General features: G+C 43.4%; 1 protein-coding gene across 1 annotated transcript in view; it reads left to right on the top strand.

The window, feature by feature from the left end:
- LOXHD1 (lipoxygenase homology PLAT domains 1) overlaps positions 1-19,007 on the top strand; it is a 77,801-nt gene that overhangs the window by 24,869 nt on the left and 33,925 nt on the right. The window contains exons 13-18 of the mRNA XM_088156251.1: positions 1,959-2,113; positions 2,895-3,104; positions 5,203-5,326; positions 8,720-8,928; positions 13,582-13,767; positions 16,631-16,758. Coding sequence (XP_088012377.1) covers positions 1,959-2,113; positions 2,895-3,104; positions 5,203-5,326; positions 8,720-8,928; positions 13,582-13,767; positions 16,631-16,758 — 1,012 coding nt within the window. The remainder of the gene's footprint in view (positions 1-1,958; positions 2,114-2,894; positions 3,105-5,202; positions 5,327-8,719; positions 8,929-13,581; positions 13,768-16,630; positions 16,759-19,007) is intronic.

Here is a 19,007-nt window from a genome sequence, read left to right as displayed (position 1 = left end):
TTCATCTGAGAAAACAAGTTCTCTCACCGTTGCTTTTCTTTCAGAGTCTGACTTCCACTCACTATAGAACATTGTCAGGGTGGAATCAGTGTGGATTGTTTTCCACTGCCAAGGGAAGAGGTGCCTTGCTGGAAGGAAGACTGGTGTCGTCCTTCCTCCTATTAGGAACTACATGGTAGCTTATGGGAAATTTCTTTTCCTGCAGTGGCAAAGACAATTGAAAAATCAATTACTGAGTGGTAAAACACTGGCAAGGGTGGCCCAGAGAAGTGGTGAATGCCCCATTCCTGGAAACATCTGAGCTCAGGTTGGAGCTCTGATAAACCTGGTCTAGTGGAAGGTGTCACTGCCCGTGGCAGGTGGGTTGGACAAGGTGGCCTTTAAAGGTCTCTTCCAATCCAAACAAATTGATGATTCAAGAATTCTATGACGTCTAGGTGGCTGTATGACATTTTCCTTAACTTGTTCATTTCTGGTGCTTTACCTTGAATCAGTTACCATTTGTTAATTAACCTAGGTGACTCATTTTTCCTTCCGAAGGCAAAACCTTAAAACAAGTTGTACAATCCACAGAAGGGAATTTCTGGATGATTGAAAGTTTCTTCTGGCGTGGAGCTAGGGCTAAGTTTGGGAACTTCTGCTTTAGATATAAAATATCTGAGCCAATAATTAAATCTTCTGCATGTCTGTGAGTCCTCATACATCTTGAGCAGTGACACGGTGTAAATGACAGTGATGGAAAATCAGCTCGTGGTATTCTGAGGATCATCTTTTTTTTATAATATGCTGGGGTTTAGTCCTGGAGGTCTCTAGAACTAGCAAGGAAAAGCCCAAGATGGATGCATCGACTAATTAGACAATATACATTGCTTCCTTCATTACTAAAGGAGCAGTTGCCTCTCAAATATGGATCTGTAATTCTAAGGACATATGTAAAGAGGAAAACCAGAAAATCCAGCACTGCACATAGTCCTGGTGGATTTTCTCAGGTGATGACTCTGATTCATTTCTCAGAGAAATCAATGGAAATCTTTCATGGATGACAAAGCAGAATGGGGTCTGTCTTACTGTGAAAGAAGAAAAAGACAATATAGCAATTTCCTTCAACGCTGTTAACGTACACAGAATCCTAACTAAGACTTTGTGCCTCTTTCTCATTTGCATTGCCCCGGGATTTTCAGGGAGGCATTCTCCATGGCTCATATGCCACCAGGGTAATCAGAGACTTGCACAGACCCTCATTGTTTTCCTGGAGAGGGTGCTTTCAGTAACTGTTTGTTTTCTCCATATAATTGGAAGAAGAGTAGCAAAATAAAAATAGGAGTATTTAAGAGGTTTAGTAAAGCACATTACTAAAGGTTTGATGAGGTTTTATTGTCTCATCATTGAGCAAGCTAAAGAGAAAGGGTACTTCAACAGCACAGATCCTGCCCTTCCTTAATTAAATACTCTCTCAGCAAAAGGACCCAGAAACCTGTTCTCTGTCTGTTTGGGGAATTTATAGAGATACATGCCACTGACTCCTGCAGTAATTGCACATCTGAATTCCCAGTCTTTGTTTATGGAAGATGGAGTATTAAGGATTCACAGCACTGAATGAGTTGCTCCCAGATCTATGTCCCTCGAGCCTCTGCATGAAAAGGTGCTGAGTTCCCTCACCTCTGTTGACTTCCCATCCAGTAATGACCATAATGATTCTTTGCTTTTTTAACTGTGAACTGTGTGATCAAAGCAACATACAGGCACTGATTAGACAGAGAAAAGGAAAGTCAGTAAATGTCAGCCCAGGGATTCTCCAGTCCTTGGATTGGAAACCTGAGAGAAAAACCATATGGGATTTAATACCTCTACAGGTGACAAGCAGAAAATATGGGGAACTTTTTCTCAGGTAAATTCAGTACCTAACACAGATCTTAATATTTCATCTGACCAGAAATCATCTCTGTTTCTTTCTGCAGTTCACACATACAAGATCAGCGTGTTCACTGGGGATATCTATGGTGCTGGGACAGATGCCAATGTCTTCCTAAATATCTACGGAGACCTGGGGGACATGGGAGAAAGAAAACTCAGTAAATCTGAAACAAACTTCAACAAATTTGAAAGAGGACAGGTAAAAATGTGAAGGGTTAATGACACTTTCCATTTCTCAGTCTTTAACCTATCAAGTCAATGACTGCCTTTTATAGGCTGAGTTTTCCTATGAGGGATGAATTGATTGATTCCATTTACCACATTCATTACCTCTTAAAATGCTTTGTATGGATTGTCAGCTGGGTGTTACAACTGGCAGTCACTGCAGCAAACAGGCAGATGTTCCTATGAAGTCACTGATGGACAAATTATGAGCTTGGTCATGGAAACTGGCTTGAGCTGTGAGCTGCAGATTCCCACAGTCCCTGTGCAAACTGTTTGAATGTGCACAGTACCTGCTGGAATTCACCAAAACCATTTGTTAAATTGATGGGACTTAAACTTCAGCAGTATCTGGGAAAATAACACCAAAAGTGATGCTCTGTGGTCATCCCATGGGTCGCTTGGATATAATGATGGCAGGATTGTCTTATCTGGATTGTTCATACAAATCTACCTGGATTAGAAAGGGAAGCATACTTAAAAATCTCCCAGGGTTTCAATATTCTAACTGGTCGTAAAAGTGGTGTTTCTTGCAGCTCCCCTCCTAGCAGAAGCAGGCTTTAAAACACTTCCCTGAAGAACAGTTTTAGCATACAGATATGCCTCTATAGACTTCTGCAAAGCCCTTAGCCAAACGCCATCCAGCAATATGGAATTTAAACATACGTGTTCTGTAGTCTCCCTTTTTTTGCCTTTTTCCAGTAGATGATCTGTTGAGAGTTTGTTAACAGAATCAACTGCTCTTGAACACTCTGCAGGAGGACACGTTCACAATACAGGCTGTGGACCTTGGCATTTTGTACAAGATCAAGATTCGTCATGACAATAGTATGTTCAGTCCTGACTGGTTTCTGGAAAAAGTGGAGATCCTGGATGAAACCACAGAGGAATCATTTGTTTTCCTGTGCGAACGCTGGCTCTCCAAAAAGAAAGAGGACAAAAAGATAGAGCGTACACTTTACGAACAGGTACAGTTGCAGCTCAAAGCAGATTCCACTGCTATTCATAAAAAAAAATTAAAAAAAAAAAATTATTTAATATCTGGCTGAAGTCCAAGGCAGCTCATTAGAGACTCGGAGCTTTTGGCTTATCCAAAATGAATTTCTGATTTTCAGATGAGAGCTGAAAGTAAGACCACTCTCAGCCCATTATCATTAGCTCTGTAATTTGTAATTTCAACAGAAAAATCAAGGAGTGTAAGTGGAACCCTTCAGATGAGAGTTCACTACCTTGCTGATAGACAGCATTTCCCTGCTGCTGTCCTTGCTATGTCCACAAAGCAGGTTAGCAATGGGTTCCTCTGTTCAAAGTCCCCCAACCCAAATATTGGGTCCTTTGACTTCATCCTCACTTGGACTGGATGGTTTTTTCTTTCCAAATCCCTATTCCACCACTGCCAGATGTAAAATGGTCTCTTTGCTACCACTCAAAGCACAAAACGTTTTTTTTTTTCAGTGAAATGTCCTTTCTACTTGCATTCTCTCTATTGCTTATCGGCCTAGTGCAGCTAATTGGAATTCGAGGTACATACTCTAATTAAAATTAGCAAACAAGATTAATAGACTTCTCTTACTTCTATACAGTGAGACATAATAAAGCAGCTGATTATAAGTTCATTTTATTTAAGGAGTCCACTTTGCAAAACACAGAGAGGCTTTAATTGACAGTTACCACTAAAATGATCATCAATGGAATTGGCCCAGACTCATCCTGAAGGCAGCAGAGCGGATGTAAGAGGAGTTACACCATGGATGAGTGTTGCCATATGCTGCCTCATAAAACTGCAGCTCACAACGCTGTGAATGCTTGTGGACAGGCTTACCCTGTTGCTTATATCAATTCATAACCAGGAAAAACTAATCACTCTACTCTTTTTTTTATTTTTTTAATTGTTTGACAGTGTAGCAAAAGCCTCACATTCATTGGACAATGACACCAAATGAATTGTCAGTACCTCTTCAAACCCAAACGGTGTCTCATGTCACCCAGGTTTGCAGTACTTTGCCTCTTATGATATTTGACCTGTTCCTAATGAGCAGCCCTGGGAGAAGGAGCTGGGGGTGCCGTGGGTGAGAGCTGGACCTGCCCCAGCCTGAACCCCCCTGCCCTGGGCTGATCCCCCAGCGTGGGCAGCAGGGCAGGGGGGATTGTGCCCCTGTGCCCCTGTGCTCAGGTGAGAGCCCACCTGCAGAGCTGCCTCCAGCCCTGGGCTCCAACAGCACAAGGACGTGCAGCTGCTGGAGTGAATCCACAGGAGGCACCAAGGGGATCAGAGGGATGGAGCAGCTCTGCTGAGAGAATTAGGATTGTTCAGCCTGAGAGGAGGCAGCTTCAGTGTGACCCAATTGTGGCTTTCCAGTATCTGAAGAGAGCTGACAAGAAAAACTGAGACAATTTAAAAGGACCTGGAGTGACAGGACGAGAGGGGTATGGGCTCAGATTGAAAGACAGTAGGTTTAGATTTCATATTAGGAAAAAATTCTTCCCTGTGAGGGTGGACAGGCCCTGGCACAGGGTGCCCAGAGAAGCTGTGGCTATCCTTGGATTCCTGGAAGTGTCCAAGGACAGGGCTTGGAGCAACCTGGGATAGTGGAAGATGTCCCTGCCCATGGGGGGTTGGAACAAGATAACCTTTAAAGTCCCTTCTATGATTCTATGAGCTCTGGCACTGCTCCATTGATCTGAATTTCAGACAACCTCAGACAATTTCAGACAGGTAGCACAGAAAAGGTCACAACTCACAAGACTCTTAAGTCTATTATATTTTCTTTTAATGCAACACACATCCAAAATGGCCTGCCAGGGTTACCAATGAAGTAAATGAAAGACCACCAGTACAATACAAGTCACATTTATTCGAGCTGTACTGGCCAAAAAGGTACCTGGGGAGCTACAGGCATTTCTTGTCACGTTGTTCCTGGAGGCACATGGGAACAGCTGACTACATGAGTGCTCAGCCTCATTACCCTCCCGTTTCTCCACCCTGAAATTCGTTTTCACACAGCTTTCTGAAAGTTCTACACCTTTTCTATTCCCCACACCTTCCCAAACGTGCCTCCCAACCAGAGCTACGACGGCGAGAGGAACAGCCTGGATGGTTCCTCTCTCAGTGTGTCCAGCCAGGACAGCAATGCCAACCTGAAGGAGCCCAAAAAATCCAGCCTGGTCAAGGCAGCAGAGGAAGGCTCACGTGAGTAGTCACACCTGAGTGTTTGGTTGCATGCATCCGTGTGCTCTCGGCTTTCAGTTCATCCTGCTGAAGGGCAAGAAGAGGCAGAACAACAAATTATTTCTCCTTTCCTTGTGCTGTGACTGCTTTGGGAAAGGCTGGATCAGAGCTTTTTGTTTTCGTGTTTGCTGCTTTTCCTGCAGCTCTCTGACCTCAACAGAGGAATAAGTAATGAAGTTCACAGCAAACTCAGTGTTTCCAAACTGTTTCTTCAGCTTAAACGAAATGGTATTTCAAGATGAAATATTATTTAATTTGAATTTAAATGTGATTTATTTTTAGGACTTCTCAGGTTTCTTTTTCCTTGCCATATGTAGTGTGCATCACAACAGCTGCCACATGGGTCCAGTGGAGGGTGTCCCTGCCCATGGCAGGGGGCTTGGAATGAGATGAACTTTAAGGTCCCTTCCAACCTTGCTTTCCTATGATTCTATGATTTTATGATCTATGTACCCTTTTTTTTACTACCTCTGTGTTCCAGGACAATGACTTATCAACTAAATTGAACCTAGAGTTCTTTGATATCCTACATGGGGCCTTTTAGCTTTAGATTAAGATTTCAGATGTGTGATTACAATACTGTGTTTTATTGACTAACTGAGCAGCAGCTGCATCACAGTTACTGTCTGTCTATGTGCTCTTCATCTACAGCAAGTGCAAATTGATTAAATTTATCTTAAACTTCCGTGGTAAATGAAGTGAAAATTATGTAATTTTCCTTAGGAGTTTAAGATTGCTCTCCAGGGGGACTCACACAGTGGTCACACGGATGGTTTGCAGCTGCCCTGATGCCCAGTGGCTTGTTGTGGTGTGATACCTGGGCTGCACGTCCCACACCTTTCCTTTGGGAAGCAGATGTAGTGCTGCACATCTCTCAACCTGGCCTGCAACCCATGTGTCTTGGGACAGCCACTCTTTTGTAATCCCCCATTGTGCTCAATTAAAAAAATAAGTGATTTCCATGTTCTTTCTGATATTACTTCTGTGCTGTGACAATGGATAACATCTGCCATGCTGGCATTCTGTGTAGTTTCACAAATAATGGGTAAAATACCATCATTTCCCATGAGAACCTTTCTCCAGCAGAGCTAGGACAGTTTCCATCGTCCCCATTGTGCCAGGGTGGTCTTTTTTCTCTGAGTCCTGGAGCTTGTCATCACCACTATCTGTGCTCAGTGACATGGCCTCATTAAGGAAAATGCTTCCTGAAGGAATGTCAGATAAGATGGACTGGGTGAGCCAGGCAGCCACCTTCTGAGCTGGATAAAAAGCCAGCTCAGCTAGTTCACTCAGGAAGTGGTACTGGGAGTTGGCTGGGAAAGGGAGTGACTTTTGTCACTCAGCCCAGTCCTGGCTGGGCTGAGGTCAAACTGGCAAATGCCTTCGAGAGGCAGGAGGTGGAGGATGTGAGGATGGAGCTCAGGGAAAGGATGATGCTCGGATCTGAGCTGGGAACCTTCTCCCATGCTGGAAGGCAGCCCTGGAAATGGCATGGATGGATCCCTAAGGAAACCCACCCTCCTGAGGGGGGAACACGGTCCCCAAGCAGCCTGAACCCTGTGTTGGCACTCAAGGACAAAGGGACATGGGCTGGAGGACCTGTGCTGTCCTGCTGTGGCCACTTGCTGCAGGTTTTTCATTCTCCTGTGTTTGAAAAAAGGGAAATATAAGTCCCAGGTAAAGAGGGAGACAACAGGGAGGAAGGTAAACTAATTTAAGAATCTATTTTCCAGTTTTCAGAAGAAAGAACAGCAAAGGATATTTCCTGCTCACTGATAGTAAGCTGCTCTATGTCTCCGTATCCATTATTTAAAGTGGGAAATTATAGTTACTCTAAGTTGTAGTTCCTTTTTTATAGGTGTTTCAAGTACTTTGGCTTAAGGATCAGCTAGAAATGCTGGTAGTTCTCTGAACTTAGTCTGTCACAGCAGAACAGGACAAAAACTGTATGAAAGAAAATGTCCCTATTCAAAATATACTTTATTTAAAAGTCTAAAGTCTTTTATTCTTATAAAATCTGCCTTGACTACAACGAAACTCTTCCTGCTAAATGCATCACTGTGCTGATGCACCCACTGAAATGTAAATTATACTATAAATGGGAGAACAAATCTTGCCTAATCATCAGCTCATTTTGTGTTGGTACACAAAATCCTCAAATTGGGGCTGAACAAATCTTTTTGGGTTCTGCTCTGTCCAGAGGTAAGGACAGATTCGATCAGCATGAATTTATGCCTTCCCTGATATTGCACAAGTATTCTGAGTCTGATGTGAATTTTTAGTACAACCCCCACCTCAAAAATGTTTTTAGTCATCATAAAGCAAAATTAGATGTCAATCTTGGGTAATTTGAAAACCAGCCAAGTTTCTTTTTTTTGTCAGCTTATAAACTTTTTTTGGTTTTCTTTTTTTTTCCAAATCAGAAAAGTGATGATGAAGCCAGGCTGTTTTGAGTCTGTGACGAAGCAAGTTTCAGAGCTCTGAGTCTTGTCAGAACTGTTTGAACAGCCCTGCACAAATGTTCTGAGAAATCAAACGAGTATTCAGCGACCAATTCTGCACCGCCTGCTCGGCGTACCCAAATGAGCTTTTGGAAAGCCCTTGAAAAGCAGTCTGGCACTTCCTCCCTTTTAACAGCTGAACTGAAATTTCTGAAAACCACAGAAAAAAACACCTCCTCTTTTACCAAGCCTTGCCCTGAAGGTTTTCCCCCTAACCAAAATTATTATGCAACGCATAGAATTATTGAGTGACTTACCCTTAATACAAGGATTGTTCTCTTTCTGTCTGGATTTGTACAGGGATGCTGAAACCCTGAGCTGCCCCATAGATAACAGCAATCCTTGAATGAGGCACAAAGGAGAGCATTTGTGGTTGTTCTGGGACATTCAGTCAGTGATGGCTTACCTTGGAGTCAGCACAGATTTATTTGTCTTTATTGAACGGGGAGTGTAAGATCACTTTGGCCTAATAGCCTGTTTAAGATTTAGGTGCTCAGACTCATCTTCAGGAAGGTCTCTTGGTGTCAATAAGGATTCAAGCCTTTTGCTATTCTGTCATGCATTAGGGAGAAATCTGGACTTATAACCTCCTGGCAGCCAGTAGGGTCGTCTGGGGAAATTAACCCTTGCAGAATTCAGTCCCAGGCGTGCTGTGGGAAAGCAGTCTCCAAAGCACACTTGTAGCCCAACAAAGCATGATGTTATCGCTCCTCCAAATGAATTCAATGGGATGTGAACCTATTTGGCATGCACAGCTGCTCCCTCTGATGGGATGAGCCCCTGGCTTTCTCCAGTCTCGTCCCAGTGCACATGTGTGTGGGTTTTGTGATGAACAAGCCTCTCTTTGTTGCAGTGATCCCGTACCACATCACCATCACCACGGGCACGGAGTACGACTCCAGCACCGACAGCCGCGTGTTCATCATCATCATGGGCCCCCAGAAAGTGCAGACTGAGAGGCTATGGCTGGATCTCCCAGAAGGAAAGGATGAGTTTGCAGACGGCTCCGTGGAGAAGTTTTCAGTTTGGGGCCTAGATGTCGGGGAGATCAAAAAAGTGGAGGTATGTTGTGAGCGCAGCGCGAGTGATGGAGGCGTATGGAATATGTGGCCAAAGAAAGCACGTGGTTCTGTTATTCTTAGCAGTGAAGGAAAGGCTCTCGGGACTAAAGGGAATGCAAACAGGACTGTGGTGATGAGATTTCACGTGTCTGAACCTGTAAATAAGTATGCTTTACTTTGCATTAAAACCAAGATCCTCGCGAAGCGGAAGACAATGGTGAATTGTAAAGAAGTTACAACATGTCTCAGTTTTGTCCCGTCTCTGGCACTGCCTTTTCTTAATCCCTTCAATTGCCAGATGCAGTGAAGCTTCCCAGGATGCAGTTCTTCATCGGTCTTTTTTCTTAGTTGATTTTTTTCACTACTTCCAATTGGGTTTCATAAATCGTGAGAAACAAATCTTGTATAATTTCCTAGCTAAACATGAAAATTGTTTTCACAGCTTGGAGGACACAGGCTTAGAGAAGAAAATTAATCATAATTTGTAAGTAATGTGCACAAATAGATTTCGGTACAGGAACCATTTTTTCTGTTATGGCTCAGGGAGACACAATTTGCATAGACTTTCCATCACTGGGCTTAAACTTCACATGAATATTCCAGAGTGTTTGTGTACATCATTCTTGTTTTGTATTGCAGTTCCATCTCCTTAAAGCTTGCTCCAGCACCTCAAGTACAAAAACCACGGCACCTGAGGACTCTAGGAGCCTATTTAATTTTATTTTTACCCCTATCCCTCTGTGGAAGTAAACCTATCTGTTGATGTGTGTGTGCCAGGATAATTGGAAAGAGACAAGAAAGAAAGAGAAATCCTAATTAATAAGAAAATCTTTGTGTCTGCATGTCCTGCTATTGCCATTGAGAGACTGTCACTACTGCTACCTTTCACTCAAGCAATGAATTCTGACATCTTGAGAAATCTCCGTATCAGATTTGAGTTTATTATCAAGCCATTTTCTTAATGCACTCCCAGTGCCTGGTTATTATGTGTATTAGTGGCACTTTCTGTCTAGCCCATCTCAAGGTCAAACTTCTATAGTGAAGCCAGCGTATCCATCCTTCTCTTCTGGATTGTGCACACATGGAAACAGTCATGGAGTGGGACAGAGAGGGATGAAAATGACAGAATCACCCCTCAGGGTCAGAGAGACAGGAAGAGCAGCCTGAAGAAAGAAATAGAAAGAGATGCTGGAAAAGATACAGTGAATAGGGTAGGGAATGGGTAGAAAATAGAAGGAAGTAGAAGACACTTTGAAATTGGCAGAGGCGAGGCAAAAATTAATTCGAAAAGGAATACAAATGGGAAAGAAGATAAAAGGTTGCAAACAAAATGTAGAGAGCTAGAAAAAGAAATAACATATATCTTTCAGGCTGGTGATGTTCTTGTGCACTCTTTCACCCCTGTACTCAGTGATCTCACCAGCCTGCTGCCTCACCCTGGCTCACTTTTGCCTTCTGGTTTGTAACTCCCCAGCTGAAGGAGCCACCTGCTCCTGGCTTCTGCCTTCTCTCATGCAGTGCCCTCAGCTTGGAAGGTCCCTTCTTTTGGACCCGTGTCCCAGCAATGACATCGATGTGCTAGTCTGCCGTGGTTGCCATGGCATCCGTCCGCATTTTCCTTCTAGAAAATTGCAGTGTTCGGGGACATTGCAGAAAATTGCTAGTTATCTACTTGGGGAAAAGCGAGGAACAGTTCGTTCTTGGGTTTGGCATTTGTCTGTTTGTGTAGAAGGTGAGCAGTTCTGAAGGTGAGTTGCCATGTGAAAACAGCATAGCGTGAGGATTAAGTTTCCAGGAGCCCTCTGTATAACCCTGGCAGCAGTCTGTACCATTTAGCAGGACTGTGAGATCTGCAGAGTTATGCTACTTCTAGTTTGGTATTATGCTCCTGCTACAAATACACTCCACTGAAAGCAGAAATAGTGAAACACAATGTAATTTGAAAGGTGCCCATTTACTCCTGTCTTGTAAGCCTACAGATATAGTATTTACTACTGGTGGACTTTAATAGACACTCTAGCATGAAAATAAATAACACAAGTTATTCAGTGTAGACACTTTATACTCTGTTTTCAAAATAATTTTTAACATTTCTTCTCCTAATGAATGAAAGTATCTCTGTTCCTAGACTGTTGTTGCTGCAGAGACACTCAAGTATGTCTAGGAGAGTCCTGCATTGGTTTGTTTTCATAAACCTCTTCTGCTTCAGAGCCTTTCTCCATCATGAACTCAGGGGAAAATCAAGGACACACAAATGTTGCAAACGCAAGTCCAGTCCCTCAGGCCTGACCCTCAGGTTTCTCTAGTATTCTCTGAACCTTCTTTCCACAAATACTCTCTCAGATTTTTCCCTCTGCCACTGTATCCAGTTTCTGTGTGATCCTAAGCTGCTCAGTATAAGTTGTGAATCTCAGTCTCAGTGATGTGCAGTCCCTCAAGGACAGTAGGAATAAGTTACAAAGGTTTTCAAACAGCCCAAGTAAGGATGTACCTGCCTTTGAAATTCTGTCATTCTAATTTACATCAAATATCTCAGCCCAAACCACTTGTGATATTGATATGCACATCCAGGCTATGCTGCTGGTGTGGCCGTGGCTTGGCATTATTCACTGTATTGGCATGTTCTGTCTAAAGATTTGCCTGGAACTGAAAATCAAATCCTGGTGCTCTGCTCCTAAAATCCAGCCATAGGGAAGACTTAGCTGACACTAACTGAATTTGTCCCAGAATTTACATTGTTCCTGAGTTCCTTGGAAGGTCCTTGAGGTTTGTGCACAGGTTCTCCAAGACAGCTGGATGCAAAGGTTGTTTCCTTCTGGCTGTCACTGATACCAAAGAAGTTAAAGTTTGCTGTGAAATTGTGGCACCTAGCAATGTCTTGGAATGAGAATTAGCCCAGGAAAGCTGTGGATATCCCACTCCTGGCAGTGTCCAAAGCCAGGTTGGATGAAGCTTGAGCAACCTGGGATAGTGGGAAGTGTCCCTGCCCATGGCAGGGGGTTGGAATGAGATGGGCTTTAAAGCCCTTTCCAGACTAAACTGTTCTATGATTCCATGATGTGAGCAGGTGAGGTTGTGTAGTGAACCCAAAAGAACAGCAAATTTCATTGGGCTCGTTAGGATTTTCCTTCCAGCTGCTTTGTCACTGCAGGACCATGGCCCTGAACTTTCCCCACTGCCTCATCCACACCATCCTGCAACAGAGCTGAACAAAGACTCTGACTTTGGGCTTGGAAGTGCTCAGCCAAGCTGGCAGAGAGGGAATGGGAAGGCAAGTGTTATATTCCCATTCACCTCACACCCCAAGAATCAGAGGATTAATGCATCCATTGTAGACTTGAATTTCCCTAGTGGTTAGCTCTAATTTTCTGCAGCTGCACAGACATTAGTACAGCAATAATACTCCTAATAGCAGTGATGGCTGAGACCATCAGACAGAAAACATCACTTGTTTTTTGGGAAAAAAATAGATACCACAGATATATCACCCTAGATGAATCTGTTATTAAAAAATGCTTTCTGAGCCTCCCTAAATATCCTAATAATTTAAAAACAAAAACCAGTGAGCTTTTTTGATTAAGGACCTCATTTTCCTAGAAACGACAGAAACAACACATTCTCTGAAAATAATGAAGTGCGGGTAGGTCTTTTATGGACAGGTAGCTCATTGGAATGACTGACTAAGGTTCATACATCAACCCGGATGCATAATTTTGCTTCCAAGTCTGCCTCAGGTTGAATTTTCAACCTTCTTTAAGGGGGACACTTGTAGGTTCTTGGAGTAATTTACACTGTCAACACTGTTTTGCTGCTGATATACCTGCAGATACCCTGGTTCTTGGCAGATTCAGTTCCAGGTGGGCTCTGGCTTTCATAAACTCATCCCTGCACACTTGTGCACTGTCTCTGTATTTCTGCAAGACCTCTGCCCCTGCTTCCACCTCTAGTATTCTTCGTTTTTCCACTTAAATTTTTTCCTTGTTCGTCCATGTGGGCTTGTGGCCAGCCTTGTGTGACTTCCTGGTCTTCAGGGTAGATCTTTCTTGAGGCTGGAGGAGATGGTCCTTGAAAATCAACCAGCTACAGATGTAAACTCCATCTGTTGTCTCCTATACAAAGAGAGAGCTTTTGCAGTCTACGGGGAGGGGAAGCAGAGAATCAGCCTCATACATTTTCACTTATATGTGGATTTGTGAGGGAAGTGCTTGTAATAATACATGTGGGTGTTTGCTGAGCATCTTTCCTCTCGGCTATAAAGCTTTGAATAATCACTTCCAAGTATAGTGCCAGAAGTGGAAAGGCTTGTAAAGGTGGAGAATTGTGTCTGCTGCCAACTGCAAATGAGCATATAGAGGTGAACAGCACAGGAGCAAAGGGACAAGAGACTGGACATGTTTTCATATAGGTCAGTCCAGTCTACCCAGTCTACCTTGCTTTTTTTTTTTTTTTTTTTGAGACTGGCCTTCCCTCATGCAGAGCAGTTGCTTTTCCACTATTTCACCTATGCACTATTTCAGAGTTCCCTCCCTTCCCTTGGGGAATGGTTTGTTGTGATGGTGTAACTCAAACTCTGAGTCCTTCACGGCCAGGTGAATCACTCCCATGCACAGAAATCCCCTTTCCCCAGGAGGTGTTTTCTCTCTGTCCCTCACAGGTGGGGCACGATGGGGCCACCCCTGAGAGCTGCTGGCTGATGGAGGAGCTCAGCATCGTCGTGCCCACCAAGGGCGTCATGTACAACTTTGTCTGCAAGTGCTGGCTGGCCAGAGACAAAGGTGACGGGCTCACTTCACGGATCCTCAACATCCTGGATGCAGAATGTGTTAACATTGGCGTCAAGGTAGGCACCAGGCTCGCCCTGTGCCTTTGGCTGCTGCAGGCATCTCTGCTGGCACAGGTCGTGCATCAGCAGCTCTCATATTTCTGCTTTTGCGAATGGCTTGAGCCTTCCCTTTGCTTTCCTTTCCTATGTTATTTTATTAGCAAAACCCTTAGGCGTGGCTTAGGATCAGCCATGGGGTAGAGGGGAGGGCAGAGCGGGTAGGGCACAGCTCAGCAGCCTGTCCTCATCTCGTCACCCACTGAATCACCTGGTAGAGTGGGAGCAGCTTCAAGGTGAAGGATAACTTCTAACCCATCAGATTAGAGCACTGGAAATATCTTACTGTTTAAATCTCTCCATGACGTGGCTACATACCAAATTTTCTAATAGCAGACAGGGAAATTAATAATAACTGGAAGTTGTTGAAACATGAAAACATTTGTATGCCTGTTCTTTGGTGAGAGTAACTGATTAAAGTTGAATCATGGATGAATAAAACTATAGTATTTTCATTCAAATATATAAATTTTGAAGTAATATCTGCTATGCCATATTTCAGACAAGCACAAATTGGAAAGTCGAGCTGTGTTGATTTTAGATGTAAGATTTGTAGCAGGAAAAATAGTCTGGATGAATGTGACAATAACACTGTGTTTAAATACCTGTGTGGCAATTTAAAATCTCTATAGATGTGCTTCTATTTACAGTCAGGTTACACTTTCATAGTACATTATTTTTTTCTTTATGCTGCTCTTGCTTCTCAAGCTATTCTCCTGAAATCTTTCTTGTTTCCCAGACATGCAAAAAATTGATAACATTTTTAGCATTTGTGAAGGATCGACCAAATCAATGCAGACTTCAGTGGTGGAATTGACCTAAGAGGGTATAAAAACCTTCCTCAGACTTAATACCAAGGTTAAAACCAATCTCATAAAAATGCCCCATCTGTTGTTTAACTTCTGGATGAGGTTTCCAAGGTCCTGTTGGTGAGCTGATGGCTTGCCCACAGATTGAAGTGGATGTTAATGAAGACTTATGTTCAGTCTTCCTTTAAAAGCACACTACTGAATATTTATTTTCATATGCAAGTCAAAAACAGACACATCTAATGACTATTTTTTTCCTATGATGTTGAGCCAGAAACTTGATGGGAGATTTGAAGGAAATCTGGGGAGATGCTTGGGATATGAAACCAGAAGTGAGCATTTGATTTTATGATCAGTCTCCTAGTTGAGGGAATTTGAGACTGTTCCCCTCATAAATAGCTGTAGTTAGAAACTGAGTCTTACAGGCATTTTAGAGTTCAAAGACAACTGAGCTGTTTAGCATCATTGGGAAGATTAATACTTTTCTATCTTTTTTTTTCCTGCTTGGCTTTTGTACAGCTGTAGGTACCCATTTCAACTTAATTTTCTTCTTGGCTTGATATTCCCCCTTTTTGCTTTAAATTGAGTATTTGCTTTCCCATAGCTGGAGAAATTACTCAATGTCCACCACAGTCATTAGAAACCCTCAATGCATTGGTAAAACAGTTTTTCTCCTTCCTATAAAAAATAGGATGCATTGCTAAGATTTAAAATACGTGTGGATGAATATGTGATCAACAGGTTACTCAGGTTCAAACAAATGTGAAAAATAATTTTTTATATTATGTTATTCCTTTGCACTGTTTATTTATGTGACACCCTAAATGCAGGCCAATAAAACTAGCCTAACTGCACTATTGGAAATATGTTTCTGGGAGCTGCTTCTTGATATTCTTCCACGTGTTGAAGAAGCCTTGGTACCATAGCTATGATCTTGAAAGCATCTAAGTGGTCTAGAAGTCTTAAAACCCCTGACAGCCACTGGGAATTGCACATTTTTGACATGTTTATTCTGAGTCATATTGTTCCCATGTCAGGAGAAAAGACCAAATTTAGGCTAGTAAGGTGAACATTATGAAAAAACATCTTTTCACAAACTGTCATGCCTTCAGTGCACCCAAGATCTGGGAGGACTCTGCAGCTGATGCAGCAGTGAGCATCCTCTTGGAGAGCAGGATAGCTGAATTTTTGTATCACAGAGAGTGCTACTGATGTATAAACCTCCAAACTATTAGTGAAATTAGAACAAACATTGACCAGATAAACACCGAACTTTTGGGTGAAGCATTTTGCAGCCAAGAAAAAGAAATAATTGTTCTTCTGGGAGACTCTTTTTTGAAATTAGCAGGAGTTTGGTGCAGTACAGAGCTGGAGTGCTGGAGGTCACCAGGCAGAGAGGCTGGTAGCAGAGGGTTTGAGACCCAGCTATTGATGTGCTGGTTGTGACTCCTGTGAAGAAGCAGTTTAGGAGATTATCACTGCTGTTGGAATAGGACAAGGGAAAATGGGTTCAAACTGAGGGAAGGTTGACTTGGATTTGATAAAAGGGAGAAATTTATTGCACTGAGAGTGGGCAGGCCCTGGCACAGGTTCCCCAGAGCAGCTGTGGCTGCCCCTGGATTCCTGAGAGTGTCCAAGGCCAGGATGGACAGGGCTTGGAGCAACCTGGAACAGTGGAAGGTGTTTCTGCCCAGGGCAGGGGGTGGAACAGGATGGGCTTTAAATGTCCCTTTCAGCCCAATCCATCCAGTGATACAGTAATTCAGTTACTGTGACAATAAATATGTCTCTTTCAAGGCTGACCAAATCTGTAGAAAAGGTCACAGGTGGAAAGTCCTGTAGTAAGTTTTGATGTCCAACTTCACCTCTGGAAACCATGGCGTGGAGAAGAACCAAGAGGTTGTGTTGGAACCTTTCTTTCGAGGAAGCAGATCACCAGGAAAGCCTGTTGTCCTGTTTAGTGTGGGCTGGGGACAGCTTTTTAAATGAGGCTTTCTGTTTCCAACCCTCACCAGATCCTCTACGAGGTGACAGTTGTGACTGGGGACATCGAGGGTGGCGGCACCGATGCCAACATTTTCATGACTGTCTTTGGATCCAACGGGAACACTGAGGAGATGCTGCTGGACAAAAATGGAGACAGGTAGAGTGACTTGTCGTTTTTGCTGGTTAGAAGAGGAGTGATCACAGATTTTAGTGTCAAGGAGCACTCAGGGCTTTGATCATGCTCCCACTGCAACACAGACATTTACTCCTATTGACATTATAGATTCAGACCTGGCCCCCTGTAAGCATTTCTGTCAAATTCTTAACAGAGCAAAGGAAAGGAGAGCACTGTATAGCCAGGGAAACCACCCTTTGTCATTTGTGCAAGTTTTGTTTAACCTGTTCCTCGGTGGCTTTGGAGATAAGCATTTTGAACAAAAGTATGAAGCCCTGCCTTGTCTCCAAGAAGAGCTGTGAACATTGCCCAGGAAAGCACTGGGAAATGGATAGGTGGTGGTACAGAATGCTGCATTGAATGCCCTGATTTTACTAAAAATGTGGAATCTCATGTTTTCTTCAGCAGAAACAGCTAACAAACACTACAACCCTAGCCTGATGCCAGCACTTCCATAAGCCAAAAAAACCCCACACATGCCACCACTCGTCCACTTCCCAGTGCTTTTTTGTTCCTTCCTAGCATTTCCCTAGTATGGAAAACTTTGGCATGCTCAAGAATGAACCACCTTTTGGTGACATCGTGCTGAAATTTAATTAATTGACTAGCTCTTATTCAGCAAGGCATCTACAGAGCGTCAGAAGGGTGGGAGCTTTTGGCCACATGGTTTGAGCTCAGCTTGCTGAGGGAGTGCTGGATAACTGAGGATAAGGTGCACCTTGCATAGAGGTGTCTGCTCAGGGAATGTTTTACTTGAAGCTGTTGTAGCAGAGTGGGTGTCTGGACAAACACAGCTAAGATTGAGAACTTCATGTGTCTTGTTAGTAACAAGCACGAGCCTTGTTTGCTGTGAAAAAAAAACAAAAATGCAGCAGAGGTGCTGCTGACTAAAATATATGTGAGAAACACAGCTGAGTCATGCAGAAAACCACAGCTCTTAGGCCTTGCTGCTCCCCATCACAGAGGAATATCCAACATGTGGGGCAATGCCCCTGGGTTACCAGCGAGTGTGGCCATCAGTGACAACCCTCTTACAAGACCCTGGGCAAGCCCAAAGTGGCCTGTCTTCCACTCATTTAATCCTAACTCTCAGTCCTAGCAGGCAGGAAAATGGACCGCTGATGTTTGGATTCAGAAATGAAGCAGATTCCACATCTGGGGGATTCAGAAATGAAGCAGATTCCACATCTGGGTGTGTCAACCAAAAATCTCGAAAGGGGATCAAGACATCTGCAGCCCCTCGGGAGCAGGGTTGCTGCATCTGGGGCAAGCCATACCCCTAAACTTTGTGCCTTCTAAAAACAAGTCCCATTTGTTTACATGAGTGGGATGGACAATCTCTGATATAAGAGTATGAAAATGCAACTGGGAAGAATAGAAAAGTCTCTGTGTTATTAGTTGCTTGGGTTAGCATCTGACAGTAGAGGACCTGTGAAAGGTGTTGAAAAATCACTGGGGCTGTGTAAAGAAAAGAAAGTGTAAGGCACAACTCTGATTATGTTAACATGCCCAGGATGCTGTGCCATTCTGTTGGCACGTCTCTGCTAGCTGGAGGTGCTCTGTATCACACCTCCAGCTGTACAGAGCTCTTGTCATCTCATTAGCACCCTCTGCAGAGGACATTCATGTCCCCAAATTCACATCCTGTCAGTTTCCACACCACTGCCACCAGTCTTCATCCAGCTGTTAACAGCACAGGCTTTTCTGGCTCTTTTCCACATGGAAATCTCTCCAGCCTTTGCACCAGCAGGGCAGGGATGGGTGAGAGCTGCTGCAACCAAACAGTGAAAGGCACTTCATCTTTATTGGGGCCATCCAGTGCCAATTCACTCACAGCAGCTTAGTGCATTACGAAGAACCGTCTGTCTAACCTGCCACAGATTTAAGGCAATTTTTGCTACATTACACTTATTTCCAAGACCCCTGGGCAGTGGAAATATTTATAAGGGCAGGCATGGGTAGGAAAGCTTAATGAAATCCTTTAGATAAATGGTTCAGTGTCCTGAAAAGGGAATAGCAGCAGTCAGCTTGTCTGGCTACTTCTTCCTTCTTGATTTTTTTCAGGTTTATGTTCATCTTAGTATAAATTAAGGATAGCAAAGATCTTCTGGGTCACCCAGTTAGTTGCTTTGGCAATCACTTCGCTCTAGAACTTTCCTCTTGGAAGTAGCAGATGAGCATCAGTGTTACAAACTTCAAACAAGGTATTTGCTGAAGATAAAGAATGTTTT

Source organism: Sturnus vulgaris, chromosome Z, assembly GCF_052056855.1.
Source record: "Sturnus vulgaris isolate bStuVul1 chromosome Z, bStuVul1.hap1, whole genome shotgun sequence".
Taxonomy (NCBI): Eukaryota; Metazoa; Chordata; class Aves; order Passeriformes; family Sturnidae; genus Sturnus; species Sturnus vulgaris.
The sequence above is the reverse complement of the archived record's forward strand: the minus strand, read 5'-3'. Positions and strand labels throughout refer to the sequence as shown.